Source organism: Ochotona princeps, chromosome 11 (genome assembly GCF_030435755.1).
Source record: "Ochotona princeps isolate mOchPri1 chromosome 11, mOchPri1.hap1, whole genome shotgun sequence".
Lineage (NCBI taxonomy): Eukaryota > Metazoa > Chordata > Mammalia > Lagomorpha > Ochotonidae > Ochotona > Ochotona princeps.
The window spans coordinates 59,899,358-59,923,210 of record NC_080842.1 but is presented as its reverse complement, the minus strand read 5'-3'; the positions used below and the strand labels follow the sequence as shown (position 1 = coordinate 59,923,210).

General features: G+C 38.0%; 1 protein-coding gene across 1 annotated transcript in view; it reads right to left on the bottom strand.

Annotated features, from left to right (window-relative positions):
- PPARGC1A (PPARG coactivator 1 alpha) overlaps positions 1-23,853 on the bottom strand; it is a 97,671-nt gene that overhangs the window by 26,171 nt on the left and 47,647 nt on the right. Inside the window, exons 3-7 of the mRNA XM_004579175.2 lie at positions 14,862-15,056; positions 12,600-12,722; positions 11,571-11,775; positions 7,677-7,722; positions 7,494-7,567 (exon numbers count right to left, since the gene is read on the bottom strand). Of these exons, the coding sequence (XP_004579232.2) occupies positions 7,494-7,567; positions 7,677-7,722; positions 11,571-11,775; positions 12,600-12,722; positions 14,862-15,056 (643 nt within the window). The remainder of the gene's footprint in view (positions 1-7,493; positions 7,568-7,676; positions 7,723-11,570; positions 11,776-12,599; positions 12,723-14,861; positions 15,057-23,853) is intronic.

Here is a 23,853-nt window from a genome sequence, read left to right as displayed (position 1 = left end):
TAATATCCACAAACGTATACTTCTCAGTTGAGTCATTTGGGTCCCTAACCAAAGTCCTTCATATCTTATGGTGAAAACCATCTTATGGTTGAGCTGACACTGCTTTGCCATTTTCATTTCAGAACCAAAAATGTGTGCACTCTGAAAATCTCTATATTCAATAGATTTAAATGCCTTCTGCCAAAAGAGCTTTCTATTTTCTCTCATCTTGCTTTACTAACAGCTATTTGGAAATCAAATTAGTTTTTACACCTACAAAAAAAAGTTGTTTGTTTACAAGCCAAAATGGGCTGGTTTAGGACAATCACAAAGAAGTCAGGCCAACTGGCAATGCCTTATAAAGCAAACTTGCTAACTCATCCATCCTCTCCCAAAGACACTACAGATGGGGCAGAGGCACTACTCTGGAGGTCTCTGAATTTTGTTGACTCTACATTTCCAGTTACACATTTGGAAATTCCTACTAAAATTTCAGAGAGTAAAGAACAAGAAGATTTCAGCTTGATCCACCTCCTCTAATATGAATGTTGCGCGTGTAGGCTGGAGATCAACAAACGGCAGTACAGTTGCTGTTTCTACTATCTTCACCCCTGCTGCACCTACAACAGACATTACTAATTGATCCTGACATTCCTACTGAGTACAGACTCAGCCCAAGAATCCTTCTCAACACACTGCTCCTTGCAGCCAATATCAATCAATGACTCTTGGCAACTGAAATGAAAACCATCAAACCTAACACATGTTGACTACTATCTTTAAAACTCAGGCTGTAGGGAAGTTCAAGGATTTCTAGTCAGACAGACCTGCCTTTCATTCAGAGTATTAACCAAGTCACTTGTGCCAACATATAGCTGTTTCCTCATCAGTAACATAGAGAGTCAGAAAGATAATATATTTAGTGCTGATTAGGGAATGCCTAATTTATAAAATAAGTAGTAATTCAAATAGCTGTTCAGAATAATAATAATAATAATAATAATAATAATAATAATAATAAAACAGAGCTGTTGCTCCAGCTTGATTTGCTAAATTCCACACCCATAGTCAAAACAGTTTTTTTTTCAACATTGTGGGAATGTTGGGGTACACCAGTGGGAGAGTGCATCTACTCAAATAAGAATAAAGGACTTCATACATGAGAAGGCCTGAAAGGATACAGTAGTAGGGTCAACAAGAGAGAATAGGAATTGAGAGTGAATAGTTGAAAAGACAACCCCACAGATAAAATTTATTCAAAACAAATAATTAAAGAATGAGTAAGTAAGTATTGACTAGTGTTGTATTTCACTGCATCCATACTTCATTTCCTTTAATGCACACAGTGCCTCAATGATAGCTAGGCACTATTACAATTTTCATTTGCTGCCTAAAGATCCTGAGACAGACCAAGGCAATTCACTACACAAAGGTAGACCCAGAATTTGAAACTGAATTTGTCCAACATGAAAGCAAGATTCCGCATGACTTCGGTAATCTGTACTGTAAGTCCTTCAGATGAATCTGAACAGCTTACTTCTATTTGGAGCCTTGCTACCTACAACATATCTTTTAAGAATATTTAATTTTTTAAAAATATATTTAATTTTATTTGATTTGAAAGCCAGCTCTTCCATTCTCCAAATGGCTATGAAGGCCAGAGCTGGGCCAGTCTGAAGATAGGAGCCAGGAACTCCTTCCAGGTCTCCCACATGGGTTCAGGGGCCAAAGGATTTGGTTCCCCTTCCATTGATTTCCCAGACATATTGGTAGGAAGCCAGAACAAAAAGCACCGCCCATATAGGATGCCAGCTCCGCATGCAGAGGCTTACCATATTGTGCCACTGCACCAGCCCCCCAACAACAAATTGAAAATCATACAATTGCTGTTTTTGTATATCAATAATAGTCATATACTAATGATTTTGTATTTCAATCTCAATTGCAGACATTTGACTCAGTGATTTTATTCTGGTTGCTATGAATATGGCTTTAAAGAAGATAAAATTAAAGCCAAGAAAAATCAAGGATTTAGAGGAGCATCTAACAATTAAAAGATTAAAGCGGGAAGGTTTGTGCCCCATCTTATTCCTGATGGATTTCACTTCCCAGTCCTTTTATTTCTGTCCAGTCAGTAGCGTCTCTTGTCTCTAACCTACATTTCAAAATCAAAATATACATATATTTAGAATGTGAAGCCAGGTTAACTCATAGAATCAGTTTTAACTTAAAGCCAGATTAGGCTGTTCCTTTGATCATTCCTTCCCCCTTCTGTGTTTTTCTTAACAGTGTGTGTCACATCCTTCACATACATTTTAAAAAGCAACACATTTGCGCCTGACACAGTGCCCTAGCGCTTAAAGTTCTTGCCTTGACCACGTCAGGATCCCATATGGGTGCCGGTTCTAATCCTGGCAGCCCTTCTTCCCATCCAACTCCCTGCTTGTGGCCTGAGAAAGCAGTCAAGGACAGCCCTGCACCCACGTGGGAGACTTGGAGGAAGTTCCTGGCTCCTGGCTTCGGATTGGCACAGCACCAGCAGTCACTCGGGGAGTGAATCATTGGTTTGAAGATCTTCTTCTCTGTCACTTCTCTCTGAATATCTGATTTTGCAATAAAAATAAGTAAATATTAAAAAAAAAGAGCAACATATTCTACTAAAGAGTGTTAGGACAAATAGAGGTCCTAGACACATGGCTTGCAGTGCATGCCCAAAACATCTCCATGAAGCAAAGAATGTCCCTCCCCTCACCCATTTGTGTCTTCTACTACCCTCCAGATCATCTCTCAACTAACTGTTTCAGCTCATTCGGTATCTTCCAAGCACCTTCTCATTTCCTTGTTCCATGTTGCTCTAAATTCCTTCTCTTAAGTATAAAGTTCAACTCCTTCATCTTCTCCAATTGACATCTTCACAGTTACAACTGACTGTTGTGCTTAACAAACTAGAACCACCTTCTGGACTGACTTTTCAGAGGTGGTAGCAATTTCACATAGAGTGAATAATATTTTACCCTCATGGCTGCCAACATGCATCTTTCAACAGATGTAAGTACACATGTTAAACACAGGAACATTTGCTGAGCATGTATTATGGCCATGTAGTATGCTAAAAATTTGTCAGAAATTGGTCTGTGCTTTACTCTAGCTGTCCATGTACCAACTCTTACTAGGGTGCCAGCAAAGAGAGGTATTAAAAATACGTTGGCAAATTGATTTCCATTGTATCCAGTGATCTTTCAACACAACCAGAAATAAAGGTTTTAAACTAACAAGATGTAAATTGATTCCCTAACAGAAATAAATTCACTGTGTACAATTTTAAGGATTCCTTTTTTTAACCAAAATATCGTGTTATATTTACCTATCTTATAATAATCCATTCACATTTCAAAATGAAAACTGAATTATTAAAAATGAGCATCTAATAGGAAGAAATGCTCAAAAACAGGAAAATAAAATTAAGGGCTTTTATCAAAATTTAACTAATAGAAGAAATGCAATTTAAATGATATGTTCATGTTTATAAAGTTGACAAACATATAAGTGGCAGAAAAGATGTATATCCCATACATTGTTAATAGGAATAGAGAATGGGAAAAAAAATGATCCTTCCAGGATATTCATATGTTTATTTTATATATTCATAACTTTAGGAATAAATTTAAAGAAAAACAGATTAGGAAGCTGGGATGATGTCTCAATTGGCTAATCCTCCATCTTCAAGCATGCTGTCCCATATGGGAACTGGTTCATGTTTTGACTGCTCCACTTGTGATCCAGGAAGGCCCAAAGTTTTGGGAGGCCTGGAGGAAGCTCCCATGTGTGGCAGATGCAGAGGAAGGCCCTGGTCTCAGGTCGGCCCAGCTCTGGCTGCTACGGCCGCTTTGGGAGTGAAGCAGCAGATGGAAGGAAGATTTTCTGTCTCTCCTTCTCTCTGTAAAATCTACCTCCCCAATAAAAATTAATGAATCTTACAAGAGGAGTAAGAAGGAGGAGAAGGAGCAGGAAGAAGGAGGAGGAGAGAGAGGAGAAGAGGAGGAAGAGAAGAGGAGCAAGAAGCAGAAAGAAGGAAAAAAAGATTCCAGGGGCTGGTGGCTTAGCAAGCTAATATTCCAACCACAGCACCAGCATCCCACACTGGGCCGTTTCTAGGCTCTGCTGCTCTATACACTTCCAATATTGCTCCCTGCCAATGGCCTTGAAAAGCAGCAGGGGGTGGCCAAAACACTTGGATCCCTGCACCCATACAGGAAATTCTGGAAGAAGCTCTAGACTCCTAGCTTTAGACCACCCAGCTCTTGCCATTGCAGCCATTTAGGGACTAGGCCAGCAGAAGAAAGATTCCTCTCTCCCTTTCTCTCTCAGTCTCTCTCCCTCTTTTTGTAATTCTAACTCTGAAACAAAATAAATAAATCTTAGAAAGAGATAAAATTTTGAATAAATAGTTCCAATTCAGTGCAGTTTCAAAACAGTAACATATTCTCATCTAACAATAGAAGTATGATTAAATTTTGATGTGCCTACACTGACTAATATTATACGATACACTGAAAGCTTGCTAACAAATTGTTTAAGGTAATACAAAATTTCCTTATTGAGGTTAATTACAAAATTATGATGAAAATGAATACACTAGAATGAGTGCACACACATACAAGAGTAATCATTAAAATGTCCAAACAAAACAATAATACGGATAACTACACATTCTAGATTAGAGTATTTTTCTGCTACATAACATTTCTGACATTTAAAAATTATTTATTATGACAGAATTTAAAATGGCCTTTAATGGAGAGCTTGGTTTTAGAATATACAATGGAAGCTCTCTCACCCCTCTCTAAAACAGAAACTGACTAATGCCCACAGCATTTTGAATACAACTAATTAACAGATTCCTTTCAGCTGAATTGTTACCAAGAGTCACAGTAGTATGTTTTTTCATACCAATGCCAATCACACTGGTGTTTGAAATTACTTAAGATGGTAAAATATTACATAAATGAATGGAGTATGAGTATAAAAAAAGTCATTTCTAAAAAAAGATGCAATAAAAGATTTTTCACTAAAAGAAGTCCAGTCTTGCAAAATTAGTTTTGGAAAAATGGTAGAAGAAATCATAAAATTTCAAAAATATTTTGCCTTTGATCTACCATAAAATTATATTTCTTCATTTCTTTCCTTCAAAGAGCAAGAAAGAAAACATAGAAACCATCTAAGATGCATCATTGGTGTGATTTTGTAAGAAAAATGATTGGGTCCCAGTTACCACAATCAGTCTCAAAGTAATGTGCTCTGTCTGCTTCCAAAACCATGATGCTTGACCACATATTTACATGGAGAAAGGCTCAAAAAATTCATGGAAGAGTCTGGTGCTGGGCCTTAGCTGGTTAAGCCTTCAATGCTGCATTTCCGATGGGCATTGCCTAGTGTCTTGGCTATTCCTTTCCCAACCCTCCTCTCTGCTAATGAACCTCTAAAAACAGCGGAAGATGCCTCTAGAGCTCAAGTCCCTGACCCCACGTAAGAGACTTGAGTGAAACTCCTGCCTTTGGCCTGGCCCATTCCCAGCCATTTTGGTCATTTAGAGAATGAACCAGTGAATAGAAGACCTCTCTCAGGCTCTGCCTCTCATTCTACCTTTAAAATCAAAATAAATAAAAATCTGTAAACTATTCAAGAAAAAATGGGCTTTAAATTAAAATGTATATTGCCCAGGAACTTTTTGAAAAGCCCTTGAGTATTTTAAGCAAAAAGTAAAATGACAAAATTGTGCATGATGCAATCAGCTTTCTAACTAAACCCACCTCTTACTGATTATCAATGGACAGACAGAAAATCCCCTCTGAATGTTATATTTTATGCACATATTTACATATGTATATATAAACAAAGATGTTACATTTAATTATATATGTAAGTTATGATGTATTCAAGAAATGACTGTATATGCTAAAATGTTGTGCAACCTTGAAATAACAAATACTTTGATATGTTCATTCTGCTATGACTGTATATGCTACATGTCGTACAAGCTTTGATGTAACAAATACTTTGATATGTTCATTCTGTAAGTGATGGTAAGTATGTGACAGGTAACAATGAACAGACACAGCTGTATGCTGACATTTATATGTGACAGCCTGTATATACACGTGTTATTTATACATCATGCAATTAACTGCTTTTCTATTTCACCAGATTATATAATCATGTAACAGACATTTCATAAGGAAATAACGTAGCAAACTCAAAGTATGAAATTAAACTGTATAGAGTCGAAAGCATCTTGTTTAACATACTGCTCCTTTACTGTTATCAGAAATGGCCAAGTGCCAAGGAATTCATTGTTCAGACATCCAAAAACACAGTTGGTGTTGGGGCCAAGTGCCTAAGTAAATCATTTCAGTGCGGAAGCACCACTACAACCACCCGCGACGTTAGTTCTGAAGCTCCTTTCTCTCTCCAGTATGTGAAGTACAGACTATTGAATTGCGCTCAGATGGCCAAAATGACTTTGGATATGAATCTTGCTGAAAAACTATTATGGACACCTTGTTTTGATAAGTTTACATGTATCATTGTTTCCTTGTGCGGGAAAAATACAAAACCAGTATCCTAGAGAAGGTAATATTAGGCTCTGAGCTACAACAGAGAATTACAAAAATATTCCAACAGAAACAATGAGAATCAGTGAGCCTGAATTCAATCTTATGGCCTTTCCTTCTCAACTCCACAATTTTGGAAAAGTTAATATCTCTGGATCTTATTCCTTTATCTTCAAACTGAAAAAACAGTGCCTAGTGTGGTAGCCTAGTAGCTAGATCCTCGCCTTCGCAGCCACTGGGGTCTTATATGTGCACCAGTTTGTGTCCTGGGTGCTCCACTTCCTATCCAGCCCCCTGCCTGTGGTCTGGGAAAGAAGTGGAAGATGGCCCAAAGACTTTGGGCCCTGCATCCATGTGGGAGACTTGAAAAATGCTCCTGTTTCCTGGCTTTGGATGGACTCAGATTTGAACATTGTGGCCACTAGGGAAGTGAACTAGCAGATAAAACATCTTTCTGTCTCCCCTTCTGTCTGTAAAACTGTCTTTCGAATAGAAAATAAATACATTTTTAAAGAGAGAGAGAATAGCCATCATCTTCATGAGCTTGTTGTGAAATTAACCAAAATGACGTATATGCCTGGCAACTTATTGACCAAGAGATCAATAAATGTCTATTTCTCCTCCTACTCAAGTTTTACTGTTTTAATCTGAAATAAGGTTATTTGAGGTCACAAAACAACCATGTACATCAGGAGATATGGCTAGGATGTGACGCATAAGGAGTATCTTCTCTTTAAAAAACAAACACGTTTAACCAATTTTCCAAAAAAAAATTGAAATAACTCCAAATGTTTGCAGGCACATTTTATCTAATTTCTTTTTTTTCCAGACGCATAGAGAATCTACTTCACTGTTTAACATGTAATTCCAACACACATGCAGAAGTTTGAAGTGAAGTCTTACCTGCGGTTCCAGAGAGTTCCACACTTAAAGTTCGTTCAATAGTCTTGTTCTCAAATGGGGAACCCTTGGGGTCACTGGAAGATATGGCACATTTATAAAAACAAACTGAAATGGAGTTGCTGTAGCCAAATGTAGTAGATCCCCCTTCCCTTTCTGAAAATGATTCCATTTCTTAATACTTACTTTGGTGACTCTGGGGTCAGAGGAAGAGATAAAGTTGTTGGTTTGGCTAAAGGGGGAAAAAAGGAAACTAATTATGAAATATGGTGTCATATTAAGATTTATTTCCCTTCTACTTCAGTGACGCGTGGAACACGACGAGGAGACTGAAAGACTAAACTAAGGAAATCCTCGAATATTGGATCAAAGTCAGACAACAGTCCATTATGCTAAAACAAATTCCAAACAACATTTGCATCAGTAAGCTGTCATTTGAAAACACATACAGAAACAGAATTTTCCCCAAAGTGTGCCATCATTGCTAAAGATACAAAATTTGCATCAAACCATCAGAGAGAAATAATGCTTTCTGTTTTAATTTAGAATACAGCATATAGTTTGTTTAGATGAGACGTGGCAGAGTGACTACAATGTGACAGAACGCTATGAATATTCAGTTGATTTTCCTCCTGAAATGTATAATTTTATATGTAGCCCTGAGAATAGGTTATTTCCATGAGGCCAAAGCTCAAGCAATAACCTTTCCATTCACTGAAAGCTAACTGAGAGATTATAAAAAATTGTAGGCATTGATCCAGATGGTTTCAATAGAGTTTAGATTCCCACTGACAACAAAAATCAGATATTCTACTTATCAGTTGAGAGATCTAGAGACTTAGAGAGCTCACTGCTTGCCTTTGTGCTTTCCTGGATCTTACTTCCCACGGGAGGCATTTCCCATTACCGAACGGTGGAGTAAGAATCTTCTCACCCCAAAATTCAATTGCTTCTTCATGGCAATCTTGTATTTGAAAAGAAGGGGGGGGAATATGATAAGAACATATTTGGTATATATAGCCATGTATCTTGTGTGTGTATATCTATATCTATCCCTAACCCTACTACATATATACACACACATACATACACATATATATACATATATGCTTATCAATGACATATATTTATATTCCTAGAGGCTTGTCAATTTTTCTCAAACATATTTTCAAAAGGTAGCCATTCATTTAATGAAAATCATAGAATTAAACACAAAGATCTTCAAAATAAACTCTCATTTTTGTGGATGAAGAAGCTGAGATCCAAAGATGCTAAATTATATTTCCAGGATCATAAAATTGGTTACTGGCAACACTGGATGAGATTCTGTTTCCTGCCCATTATTATCAAAAGGAATTACATTCAATAAACTTTAAAGCAAATTCATCAATCCCGGTAATTAAGGTCCTTTGAAATGTGAAAATATTATGTATGTCCAGATTAGCCTGGAATTAGGTACTTTGCTGGGATAAATAGTATTTCTACATTTAATTTGTAGATTTTAATTTGGTTTTTAACTTGAGTGGCAGATCCTCTATCCAATGTGCAGGCAAAAAACACAAAGCTCAAGCTGTCAGCTACAAATGAGGCACACTGATTGATTGGCTTTTTCATATATACAGATAAATGAGTTTATTTTACATCAATTTTTAGCATGGATAATTTAATAAAGCTTTTAAAAAGAACCCACTTATGAAGGAACTTATCAGCATTTATGATGTTTGAATAATAATTAGGATAATTCATATATGTTCCGTAGAAACCATAAGTAGCTGTGAACTATGTCACGTTAAACATACATCCAAAATCAGAATGTGAACTTCTAGTTGTTAATGTGGTAGTGCAGTTTGTCTGAAAGGCCCAGAGGAAGAACCTTATGGTTTTGGTAGCTGGCTTGCAAAAACGTCCAGGGTGATGGAACAAACGGTACGGGTAGCAGCAATCTTTAGTGAGTGCAAAGGCAGGTAGCAACTGAGAACTATCAGAGGGGCACAGTTCCCACACCATAAAGAACCGAAGAACTAAAGAGGCCCAGGATCACCAATGCTACCAACACAGGAGTATTGATTTGGCTTCTGGGAGAATTCAAACATCCTGTTCCAATGACTGATTGATCCCTGGGGGCAAGAATCCATGCTGTTCACACAGATCATGTTAGTTTTGGATGAATGTACATGTGAAGAATGAATAAATGAACAAACGTGATCCAACACATGGCAGAGGCTGGATACTTCTAAGAAACTGGGAAGAGCCTAGTGATACAGTGTGACAGACAACACACGAGAAGTTGGATGAGAAAAATTACAATATGGATAAGAAGCCTCAGCAAATAGTCAGCCATTATCTGTACTCATTCATACAGTTCCTGCTTTTTGCTTTCAATTATAACTTGGTTTCTAAAGCTGGGTAGCCACTGGATATTGATGGCCAGACATGTTTCATTACTATTGAAAACTACAAGCTTTGTTCTAATCAAAAAACTGTTCTGGGATAAACTGGCCATGTCTTGCCACAAATAAATACCTTAAAAAGTCTGGGTAAAGTGTGTCTCATCCAAAGAATACATCTTCAAGAGGACTATTTTAGCCTTCATTGCCATGATCGGTAAGAGTTTAGTCGTAGTGGGTGATGCATGAGTGTTGAACGTGAAACAACAGGATCCAAAAGGGGCAACTGAAAGAGGAGAGGAACACGCTCTGTAACGTGTGCCCTCACAGCTGGCTTCGCAGACGACAGAGAGTCATTCAACTTGGGAGTTTAAAAATCAGCTCCAGAAAATGAACACACAGCAGGACAAAAGAGGCTGTTGCCCCAAGAATCCTGTAGTTCACTTGGTTGAATGAGCCCACCTGGCAGGTCTTCACCTGCGGCCTTCAACCCCAGTAGGTGCCCCAGCACTGTGGTTCTGCTCTAAGAACAATCAGCCCCTCCTGACTTGTGACAAGAAGCCAATCAGGACAAAGAGAGCTGCAGGGGAATTTGGCCCATATTGATAAATGTATTTCCCCAAGTGGAGGGCTCTTTAAAATATGAAAGGAAAATTTCTTCGAAATTTTGGGCAAATGGTGAGATTGAAATGAGGAAGGGAAACTTAAAAGACTATAAAGAAAATGCTTATTAAAAATCAGCAGCAACAACAGCGTACCTGTGTGAAACAAGCATGGTTCAAAACAGGGATCAGGGACTACCACTCTGCGGCTAGAAGGAGATGTTGCAGAAACAAAAGAAAAAAATAAAAAGTAGTGGATTTTTATCATCGCTCTTTTGGAACATGCTTACTCCCATGACAAGGCTAGGGAGAGAGCTGTAGCAGTAGGGCCTGGCATAGTGTAAAACAACGGTTCCGTTCGTCAAACTCTGTAAAGCCCCTGACATGACAGCATTGCAAGGAGGAGGAGCCAGAAAGAAAAGTACATCTCTGCCAGACGAGCTTAGCCCCAAATCACCCCAATCTTCCTTCGTAGCGCCAACCTTCCAGCAATGTGTGGGAATCGTAGAAACTAACCTAGATGTACAGTGCAGTCTAGGTCATATTCTTTTTATAGAAAGGAAGAAAAAAACTTTAGGAATTTTCAAATCCTTAATTACAAAATAAGATCTTTGAGTATAGCATGTGATCTAAAACAAGAGAGAATGCACTTAAGTATCATTTAGTACTCATAAGGTAAATACAGTAAATCTACGATGCCTAAGTTTTCCCCTTACTGGAAGGGGAAAATATCAAAGCTCTTTAATGAATTGGCGAGCTCAGCCTTCACATAACTTCAATTATGTCAGCAACTCCGAGATCCCTCTAAGCCTCACGTGATGTTGCAATCCCTTCCCAGCCGGCCCATCTCCGCCCGGCTAGCATTTCATGTGTCTTCTGGTGATTGTGAATAGACTGCCTGTCAGCAAAATATGATACCCTCAATCTGGGTCCAGCAAAGTATTTTTCTCCCTCTGCCATATAGTACTGGGTTCCCTCCCAATGGGGAGACACAGATGGGATGCAAGTGCAAAGTCTGTGAACTTGGACTTTGGACTTTGGTCCTCTGCCTTCTGCACCCTCCCCAGTAGTTCCTTCGGGTCCCAGCCCACCTTGCAAATGTTGCGACTGTGACTGTAACTGGAGCTTCTTTTTGGAGCTGCATTTGTCTCTGCTGCTGTTCCTGTTCTCTGTAGGTTTGGCGTGAGGAGGGTCATCGTTTGTGGTCAGATACTTGAGAAGCTCCGAGCATGGACGTCTTTGTGGCTTTTGCTGTTGACAAATGCTCTTTGCTTTATTGCTCCACGAATTCTCAGTCTTAAAACAAGGCATAAAGAAAGCGAAAATTAGTCAACTGAACCTTATCAGAATGGATATAGGTTTTCTGAAGAGATGAGATTTTCAATGAAGTGTTCAGTCTAAGTGTACTCGATCTATGAGCTGTGAATAATTGTTTGCAGAACAAGGAAAGAAAATTACATTTAAAATTCCTAAATGATATTTATGCACGTTTTATTTCATTTCTCCTACATTTCAATGTTCCTACTCAGCAACATGTAACTAACAAGACCCTGCAGCACCTTTACTGTGAATAAAAAAAAATAATAAACTGGTTTAAACCTTAATTTGCTGCTGATTGCTGAAGCCCAGTATTCACAACTCTCTTAAGTACCCCTTAACGCTCCGTTTTCACTCACAGTGAATGGCAACACAAACATTGTTTAATACAGCCCACTAACTGAATTATGTCATTGCCAGCATTGTTTCCAATTAATGGCAGACAGAGAGAGAGAGATCTTTTGCAGTGATTCCAAAGCAATCTTTCCCAGGTTAGACAGCTGGCACAGCATCCTGGCTGCATCTCCAAGCCACTGTTAAACAATGCCAGCCCATCAGCAAATTTTTCTGTAGCCCACAGTGCTCCAGGTATTCATAAAGTGGACAAGGAGTTACTCAGGGTCCCACTCCGCTTACAAGCAGCTAAAGGGTAGCTTTTGGAAACTCACTGCACAATCTAACCATTATCGAACAGCTACCGCATGTCTGCTGTGTCCACCCATGTAAAGCTGCCCTTTGTTTCACAGCTACAAGCAGCAGCCCTTTGCTGCAGTCTCCCAGTATGGAGAAGCTTACGTTTGTACCTTAACAGCTGCGGGATTTGTTCTGATCCTGTGATTGTGGTTCGCATGGTTGTGGGTACTGACACCACTGCATTCATTATAACTTAACTGAGTGTTGGCCGGTGCTAGTAAGAGCTTCTTAAGCTAGAAACATAATCATGGCAGGAAAAAAAAAAAAAAAGAAGAAAGAAAAGTTAATCATCTCTTAAGCATGTGAATACATTGTATAAATTTTAAACAATAATTGTGACAAAAATATTTCTGCCATTCTTCAATTATATCACATAGAAGTGCTAAAGGAAACATTTCTTTTTTAAAAGTTAGGAAAAAAATGAGTATTTCAGTATCAACTAGAAAAGCATTTCCTTTTCCTACATTTTAATGTTTGGACTATCTATGTCAATGTTTTTTAGGATAAATTAAAGCAAAAGGAACTTCCTAAAATGATTTCCAAATCACCACTAATGAGGTAAGAAAAGCTGCTTTGCTAATAAGGACTTAGGCATGGAAAATTTAAGTTGTCATTTTCCACCCCCTCAAATACCTAAATCAATCAAGTGGTGATAAATGAAAAGTTCTGTGATGCTTTGAACTCTGCGTGGCAATCCGATATACAAACTTACTGATCCAAGGAATACTGTGGTTAAAAGAATGGATATCACTGGTTTACAGAAAGGTAGAGTCCTGGCCTGTAGGTTGGAAGCTACAATTCTGACTCAGGCAGACTCTTCTATGTCTCCTGGCCTGATTCGTCCTTTGTATGGATGGAACTAGGATATCCCGGCACAGGCTTTGTCTTTGAGTCTACGAGGTTTCCCAAAAGAGTAGGATGTGTAGATGCAACTTATCAAGCACAGTGTGAAGAACTCAGGACAGTTGACAGCAAAACCAATAACACTGACAGAGAAGTTGGTGAATAAGGAAGGAATAATTGCAAGATTTACTTCTTAAGATTAAAAAAAAACAGCACAAAATGCAAAAGAAGGCAACTGGCAACCCCCTATGTTCATGAGGTGTTCTATCAACATTTAAAAACTTGAAGATAATGACAGAGAACAACTCAACATGGCAGTGCCAAAGCACGTCAGTAGAGTCTGGAAGATGGCTATCTAGAACTTCAGCACCAAGCTCTTAGACTAGACTCAGGGCAAGTGACAATGGTGACCACAGATGGAAAGGGAAACTATGACTGGGCACTCATGAAATTTCGGTCAAGCACAACATAGAAAACAAAATGTACTCTTCATTGTCTATTATAAATACAAATAACTTGGTTTAATAAATGTGCTATTTTTAAATCGTCAAAAGTAACATGAATTCAGTACCTTTAAATACTTGTGTTGCATATTGTTTGAGCTATCATTTCTAGTTGTAAAATTGTATAAGAAAAAGATTGAGTTATTTAAATTACTGTGTAATTTGTAATAATTAAAAAGAGGAGGAAAAACTTAAGTTTCCCATCACCAGGGATTGCTTAATAAGGTAGACTATCTATATACAAAAAAATACTCTGTGAAAATTAAAAAGTATTCACATATTTAAAATTCCATTGGCATAGTCATCATAAGTCTTTGTCAAAATATTTTAAAGTTTGACAAAACACTACATTTTCAGGAAAACTGACACAAGCATTTTTTCTTTTTTTTTTCCTTTTTGATTTTTTAAATTAGCACTTTGATAAACATTTAGATCTTGGTAAAATAATTATTAAAATGATCAACTGTTATAGTCTTAATGATCTGTGATTATTTTAAAATGTACTATAAGAAATAGACTTCTTTCCATCAGATTACCATTTATATTCCTTGCCTATATTCTAGCTAAAATGTGTTTTTTTACTTCTTAGTTATTGATTTTTTTATTTGGTGGAGCACTCAGTTTTGACTGTTATGTAAATTAAAAATATGTTATCTCAAAAAATCAAAAATGAGATTTCAACCATTTTTATATTAGAGGTTACTTGAAATCATCGGTGAATTTTTAGTCGTTTCTTTTTAGTTGTCTAACTTTTCACCATTAATGTAATAGTAAGATAGAAAAAAATACACATGAACAGCCAAAGACAGTTTAAAAAAGATGGAAACTGTAGCAGGACTCCATGATGTAGCCTCAGCACTTTTAAAGAGAGAACAATGGAATTTTTGCAAATCAGAGCATACTAAAAGAATGTTTTGACATCAGTCTAAATTAAAATTCCCAACCTTATTTGTACTACATCATACCCATGCAGCAGATAGCCAGGGGCAACTCCAGTTGCTGTTAAACAGTAGGAAGGGTTCTTACTAGAGACGGCTCTTCTGCCTCCTGCGGCGGAGGGGTGCCGTCAGGCATGGAGGAAGGAGTAGCCTCGTTGCCAGTGGTCACGTCTCCATCTGTCAGCGCATCAAATGAGGGCAATCCGTCTTCATCTACGGGAAGACTGTCCAGTGTCTCGGTGAGGACTGCTAGCAAGTTTGCCTCATTCTCTTCATCTATCTTCTGCAGAAACAGGAGATAGAAAAAAAAAAAGAAAGAAAGAAAGAAACGAAAGACACCGTTGACATTGGGAGGTAAGTAACGCTGTGGGTCAGCCTAGGCTGAACGTGTTCAACTGAATTAGTAGAGCAAGGGTGAGGGTTCAGAATCCCTCTCCAGGACACGGTATCTTCGTCTCACTCCAGATTCCTCTTTGGTCAGAATCACACACCTCAAGAATACCTCAACGGCACCAATCTCTGATCATTTGTCTGTTCAATTTGGCTTGTTGTCAGTGTTTATTTCTGCTGTGTGTGAATGTGTCCTGTTCATAGCTGCTTTCTGCAACCTCATGTCCTCTACCCTTGAGAGAAGATGTAAATTCGCAGGTCGTGAGGGAGGTTTTACCTTCATCTATTTCATCGTCCAACATGCCACGTCATTCTCAAGGCTACCCTGAATACATACCAAGCTCTCCAAAATGTTTCAATAACCCTGTCTCTGAACACAACCAAAACTGAGATTCCTCCAAGAGGAACTGTACACTTTAATGGTTTCAATTATAACCTCATCACTGAACACTCTACAATCATTTATTTCTCTCCCCGTCACCTCCACCAACGTTAGCCATAAATCTCCAACTGTCTACTGAACATTTCTAACTTATAACAGTTCCCTCATCTCCAAAACCCAATCTTTGGACCTTGCAAAAATGAAACTGCTATTTCTCTTGGCGTCTTTCCTTTGGATAACAATTCTTCAGACTTAAATTTGGGAAGTGCCTTGATTTCTCTTTATCTGGTCAGTCATAGCTAAGTCTTGCTTTGCAGTATCTCTTAAATGTCACTTTCCTGTGACCTCAGGCACTCTCCTACTTCAACCTGCCTTCTGAGGGCTACAGTAAATAATTCTATCTTGTTTTCCCATCTACCAGATTCATTTTACCAAACACCTTGCAAAGGTAATTTTCCATCTGTTGTTCCAGAAGCACTGTTGAACACCTGTTCTATGTCAGCAGCACATTGAGTGTTGGAGACACAAAGAGAAACAAGACAAAACTCTGATCCTCCCAAGACCCCTCTCCTACAGAGGTACAACCTATAAACCACTTATTATAAAAGATGATGTTTATTGCCATATATTGTATGAAAACATTCAAAGACTCTGAAATTACAGCTTGTTAAAGATCCAGGTAATATTTTACTAATTCATCTAGACAACTGGTACCAGTGCTAAGCATACATTATAATCAATGGTTATTTGCTGAGTAATTTTTTGATCTGTTTATTGACAACAGCACAGGCTGTGTGATGTCTTTTTCTCATTTTTTAAAAATTTTACAATGTTTGTCCAATTTGACCTGCTTCAAAAGTCCTTTCTTTTAAGCTCTGCATGTTATGACATTAACAATATGGGCTAAATTATCCCACACAGATTCTATTACCAAATGCACCTAAGCTGCTGACATCTAATGAAGCCAGCACTATTCACACTCTTTCTCTCTCGCACTGAACTCCAGTTAATTGACCTGACAAAATTACAAGAATCACAGAATAAGACAGCTAATCAGAAAATCAAATTGTATTACTAGAGAAATTAGGCAGGCCTTTATCACATATATATTCTACTTTCACATAGAAATTGTTTTCCTCCATTAATGATCAGTCTTTTTCAGATCAACTAGCAACTTCTTTTTCTTTTTGGATGCAGCAGAAAGGAAGAGTCATTTGTTCTCAGAGTAGACTCCAACTGGTATTATTGTTGTTATTATTATTACTACTACTTTTGCATGTTGCTTCTGCCAAATGTCCCTGAATTTAAGAATCTAAGTCAGGTAGTTTTGGCACAAAGTCATGTGACTACAGCAGGTGCAGGATTCCACAGCAAGAAGTATATCCTAATTAGAAGAGGTAAATTATTAAGTTAAAAATAGCACCACTTTCTTCAATAAGCTAACTAAAATCCAACCTCAAGATTCAAGAACAAAACTAAAAGGACACAGCTCCAATTTTTCTGGACTCTGTTCACATAATCTGAAGAAAAATAATAACATGATTTTGTCTTATTTTCTTCTCAAGATCATAATCTAATATCCAAGTATTGTAATAACTCCTTTTTTAGATTATATGACATGCCAGCAGCTAAATTCCAAATATCCAATTATTCCAAATGACATTAAAATGAAACATATAGTAAGTTAAATCAATTTAGTATCATAAAAGTTGCACTCCTACACATGTGTTTTTTAATAAAATATATTTGAGATTGTGTCAAACACACATGTCCACATATGCATATACTTTGCCAACACTGAACACTTTCCCCAGGCATTCCAGTCTTCAAAACTTATTTCACTGAAGTTCAAAAACAACTCAAGAAAAATAGCTAAGAATGTTTACCAATAAATGAGTAGTTTTGTTTACCCTGATTTAAATTTTGTGTTTGCCTTTCCAGCAATACGACAAACCGCTATTTGCTTTCAATCATATAATACAATAGCACCTTAGCTGGATCCCTAGTGTCAACAGACGACAATAATTCCAATCAAGTCAAAATGACAAAGAAAACATAAATGAACCAGTTTTCTCCAAGTTCTTTAAATAGGTCTGGTTGAATGGGTACCAAAAAGCTGAAACATCTGAGCTTGATAATGCCATAATTAATTTACAAGATCTGATTAAACCACCAACTATTTTAATTCCTCTGTCTACTGGAACCACAATGGACAGAGAGAATTTATGGGATGGGAAACTGGCATGCTGTGTTTGTGTGTGTATAAAAAGGTAGTATTTAACTGGAATAAACCAGTAGAACTATAATTATTATTTACATTCAATGTCCATTAAAAATGACACTGAATTATTAAATATTTTTGTAAGAATCACATATGTATTATTGGTTGAGACAGGGGGTACTGTATTCCAATGACATTAGTTTTCAAAACTTTGCCCTGAATTATGGAATGAGAGAAGTGATTGTTTTAAAGTCTGAGGCTACTGTGGCACAGTGGGTTAGGCTTCTACTTGGTGACGGTCACATCTCATATCAGGCCACTGGATCAAATTCTGACTGCTCTCCTGCTGATGCACCTGCTGTGTAATGTGTCCCAAAAGACAGTAAATAATGCATAAATGCTCAGATACATGCCATGCTTGTGGGAGGCCTGGCTAGAATTCCAGGCTCCCACTTTAAGCCTAACCCAGCCTTGGCTGTTGCACGCGTCGGGAAAGTATGCAGCACATAACCGATCTTTCCAACTCTCTCTTTGTTTCTGTTGCACAGTTTTTCAAGCTTACGACAATAAGTAACCATTTAAAAATTTTTCTGTTTTTTTTGACCGGTGAAGGCTGGGAAGCAATCTTGATATTTGCTAATGAGGATTTTGTGTTGAAATGCCATCAAATGTCCGTATATGCAACGTTGAGTGGATGGTGCCCCTCATTGTGGCAATTTCAATTAGTTTCGTTTGAGTTTCAACCATCACACAGCCCAGAGAAAAGGCAGTGGATGTGACAAAAAGGACTCTGTTAAACAATTAATGTCACTTTCCATCATTGCTTTGGTCCCAATTTACAGAGCAAATAAATCAAAGTCACGGCAGATGAAACACACTGGCCTACGAACACACGTCTGTTCACAAGTGACAGGGTATGGAAACACATTAGTCAGGAAAATGACATTGTGAGATAACCTTCCAAAGACTTTGTCCTGATAGTGCTTTTTAATTGTCTGAGATCACTATTTAGCGAAAATACACTTCTCAGCTTCAGTGAAGGGGGAAAAAAAAAGCAATGTAGGGAGAAAAAACAGCAGTGCGCCCATTGGGTAGTGATCTACAGCTACACGAATCTTGTTCCATCTCAGAGCTGGCAGCAGAGCAGGAAGCAGAGAAAAAAATCAGCCACAAGAATTTCCACAGTTGAGCTCTTTGACCATCAGGCAGCAATTAATCTTGTAAAATTTTATCTATTTTCATTTATTGGTAGCATAATGACAGCAAAGAGAAACTGAGATAGAAAGACGCCTTCTCCCATTGGCAGGTTCACACTCTGAAAGCCCTAGCCTGGGCCGGGCTGACACCAGGAGCCTTTAACTCAGTCTGGGTCCCCCACACTGGTTAAGTGAACCTTAGTGCATGAGCCATACTCTGTTGCCTGTAAGAATGTGCAATAACAGGAAGCTGGATTGGAAACAGAGCCACCTCGGATCCAGGCACTCTGACATGAACACGCCAAGCAGCAACTCAAGAGCTTTCCCAAAGTGCCCACTCCTCAGCCAACATTGTCTAAGGTGACTTTGCTTCTTATGTTCTCCTTACACAATAAAATTCTCCTACTCTTCCATCCAACATAAAAATCTGTAGACTTCAACATGTCCTTCTCTAAGAGCTCTCCTTGAAGAAAGAAGGCACAGTAGCAAAAGCCCAAAAGATACACACCAAGAGTTCAAAGGAGAAAAAAACTTAATCTACATGAGTAAAATTACAAGCTGACAGCTTGGAATTCGATTACTGTTTCTAGCCATGTGTATATTCCTTCAGTACAGTGGTCTTTCTACTTTAAGCTTTTGAGTTTAATATTTAGTGGAAGATTAAGATGCTGATTATAAAAAACCCAAAATCACAAAAATTAAAAGAAGAAAAAAGAAAGCAAGGAGAAGGGGAAAGTGTTGCGAAGGAAGTATTATATTCTTAGGATTATCTTTATGAACTACATGAAATATATTCTCTTTATATTAATACGAAATTTAGAAAAATAATTCCCAGAGATGCAATGATATTCATATTCATTTATATTAACAGCCTCAAATTTAAAATCTAAAACAATGCTTATTAGAGGCTTTATCACTAGTAAATGACTACGTAGAACACTCTTTGAGACAGCTGGATCTTATGACTTACACTAAGTTTGACAATCCAAAAGACACAGTGAAAGATGGTAGGTATGTCCCATACTTGCCCACGGTCAGCTCAAGGTTAACATTTTGATCCCAGAATACAGTACGTGTGCCTTCCTCCATCATAAGTAATCAACAAAAAGATTTCCAACAGATTTTACATGGTAGAAACAGACAGCATGTGCAATTCCTCCAACTGCTCACAGAAGATGTGTAATTCCATGAATGTAAAGGAAAAGAGAAGACTGAGATTCTAACCAACCAATGGCCACCTGAAGGGAGAAATGCAGAGTGAAAACTGAAGGTGGCTATTGTAGAAGGACTATACTCTGCTTATGATAGTAATATTTTCCTGTGTCTTGTAGAATTGCAATTACACTCTGTGTCCCCAGATTCTCACACTTCCTTGATCTGTTTGATAAAAATAGTTTAATAGCCATTTAATCACAGCTTCATTATCTTAGCTCTCTTAATGTGAATTAGGCCAAGAGAATTCTTGCTTCTTCATTATTCAAATCATCAATAAGAAGGAAACAGTGGGGTCTTCTTATCACTCATTAATCAGTTTCAGTATCTTAGGCGCTGTTCCCTCAGAGATCAATCTGTGTGAGAGATCATTTACCCCTCTCAACTTTTATTTTTTCTACCTAATGTTTCAGGTTATTATTTGCCTAATTCTTCTAAGGGGATTTTATTTTACTTTTTGCTCATGATTGATATAAAGATGAGGAGTTGATAAAGACTCAAGAACTGTCAAAAGACGTTCACAAGCATTTCCAGTGTGCATTCCCATATTTGAATTTCATTATCTGAGCATGATTTACTGCCAACTTCTAGCACGAGGCAAGCTTTCCCAAATACCCAGCATGCCCTAGGCTTCCTCCTCTCCCCATCCTGCTGGCTTGGAAACAGCTAATGAAGACAAAATTAACTCCTTTAAGTGAGGCCTAATTAGGAAGGGAAATCTGCTAGAGTAACATCTGGTAATGTATTCTGAAGCCAAATATAAATGACATTTCTGGATTATTCACTATTTTGGATTATTTATTCCACTAGGCCCCACCAGGATTTCAAACAACTATACGGGGAAGCAAGTTTTATTACACATCTAGGAGTTCACAGAAAGAACACAATGGACCATAGGTGGGCTTTCCCTGAATCCCCACTTATATAAAACTCAAAAGCTTGGTTTCAAATGCACATAGAATGTAGAATGCCTGTACGTATAAATTCTGGTTCCTTTTTAAGTGTATATTTTTGAAACAGGCAGACAGAAAAAGAGATTCCCACCTGCTGATTCACTCCCCACATGCCTGCAAAATGCAAACTTAATCCAGGGCCCTCGCATGAGAAAGGGACCCAGCCACTTGGGTTATCCACCGTTGCTTCCCAAGGTATGCATTAGCAGGAAACTGGAATTGGGAGTATGGGTCAGATTTGAATCAATGCTGTCCAGTAGTGGATGTAGTCATCTCAACTAGTTTCTTAACCTCTATGTTAAATGCTTATCCTTAAATGTTGGCTTTTGCTATGTAAAATAGCATTCAATACCTGCATGAAATTGAATACAAAGTTGATTTTTTTCCTGAAATCAAATTTGGCCTGTCGTGGTGGTCTAGCAGCTAAAGTCCTCGCCAGGATCCCATATGGGCGCCGGTTCTAATCCCGGCAGCTCCACTTCCCATACAGCTCCCTGCCTATGGCCTGGGAAAGCAGTTGAGGACAGCCCAAAGCCTTGGGATCCTGCACCCACGTGGGAGACCTGGAGGAATTCCTGGCTCCTGGCTTGGGATTGGCACAGCACTAGTTGTTGTAGTCACTTGGGGTGTGAATCATCAGATGGAAGATCTTCCTCTCTGTCTCTCATCCTCTGTGTAACTAACTTTGCAATAAAAATAAAATAAATCTTTAAAAAATGTTCAAATAACAATATGGACTACATCACTGAGAATTTCTCATTCTTAGCATGCTACTTGAAATCACTGTACTTTGGACACTCTGCTGATAATTTATAGCGTTTGTCCACTATGAATGGTCTGAGTCTTTGAGGAAGAGATTGCTAAGTATTTTGAATATCTACTTTTGAACTACTTTCTTGTCTCTTTCTCCTTTTTTGCGTCCCTCAGTCTCTTTAATTCACTGTCTTTCCTTGCTTCTCTAGTTCCAAAAGAAAGTTGGTAAAATTCCCACATCTCCTATCCCATTCATTAGGAGGTTGCTAACCCAGTAACTTCACATTTAATGTATGTTATATGGGACTGTGAATAGCTGCAGGCACAAAAAGATTTAAGATTATGTGGACAACAGAAAAGTAACAAAGACCATGGAAACTACCTTACATGACTCAATATCCTAAAACATGCCTGTTTCTAGGCAGTTCCTACAAAAGGGATGAGAATCAGTTTATTCCGATTTTAGTCCTGGGAGATGCATGTGACAGTATGCTTTCTCTGTTACGTGGCTATGCTGTTAAAATTTAAGGGATAATAAATAAAAAAATTTAATTTAAATATATGAATAATTTTCTGTGGGCATATAAGATACATGACACATCAAGTATGTCAATGAGTGAGTAGTACATTATCAACACTTCTCAAACACTCATAAAATGACATCTCAAGCATTCATAGTTAAAACAGAGTCTAGGTGCCCCCCGCCCCCCAGCACATGGTCACAAATTCAGCTGCAGTTAATTATGATCCAATCAACAAATACATTCTGCCTCCACTTATCCACTCAGAGGCACACGATGATCAAAACCAGAGTAGGGGTCTTTGAAAAGAAAATAAGAATCAAATGGAAATAAAATAAAAGCAAATCTGAAAAATTTCATCTACAGATTTAGACTTTAGGGAATCCATTTAATTCTTATTAATAAAAACACTACTTAGTCAATCACAAAAATCATGTTCAGGTTTGTACTTAGACCACATTCTAACAATCTTCTATCAAACATGACTGTACACTAAACTTGAAGAATTCATTATTCTAGAAACTTTTATGAACTGAAATTACAAATACAAAAACAGAGTGGCCTAAAAAAACTCCAAATTGATCTATGCAAGACAGGCTATTTCAGAGGAAAAAGTAGACACTGATCCATGCCTGTCTCTCCCAGTGGTGAAGAGGACAGAACTGAGTGGTGTTATCACACTAGGAAAGCTGCCCTTCCATTTCTACCACCTCAGGTAAGACAAACCAGATCACTGGTTAGATGGAATTTTCTGAATTGGCATTCCTATGGCTCCCTCTTTGCATCCACTTAACTTACTAGCCCATTCTAACATCTGTTCTCACTAGGATTAAATGATTCTGATAGAAGCTAAATCAAATACTGCCCTCTTCTCTCGAAATCTCGCATGGTTTCCTATGTCTTTTAGAGGAACAGCCAAGATGCTAAGCCAAGATCCTAGTCTGGGATCACCACACAATTATCTTGTAAGCTAGGACACTTTGAAGAGCAACAGCAGAAGCTGTAAATAACTGTGGAGTTAACCCCACATATCCCAGACTAACTGGGGTGGATGAATGTCCTGCACTTAGCTGGTGCCATCTACAGAGTCAAAACATTCAGTTTCTTGTGTGCATCTTTCCCAGTTATTCTGTTCTCACTGGATTGCAGAAACGCCACACTTTGTCCTGCCTCACAACCCTTTCAAAAGCTGCAGCCTCTGCTAGAAGTCTTTTCTGTCAGGCGGTTGAGAAGTTTCTCCTTCATCCCCTCTGTCAACCTTCTTGGGGGAACCTTCCCAAGGTTTACACTATTCGCAGCCTATTTGATTATTGCTAAGCCTACTAAGCCACTTGACATGTAGTAGATGCATAGTAAAAACGGGTGAGACTAATAACTAAAAAGTGTAATCAGTCCTAAACTTATACCCTTTTCATTCTTGGTCATTTTGTTAATCACTTCTCCTTCCTACCC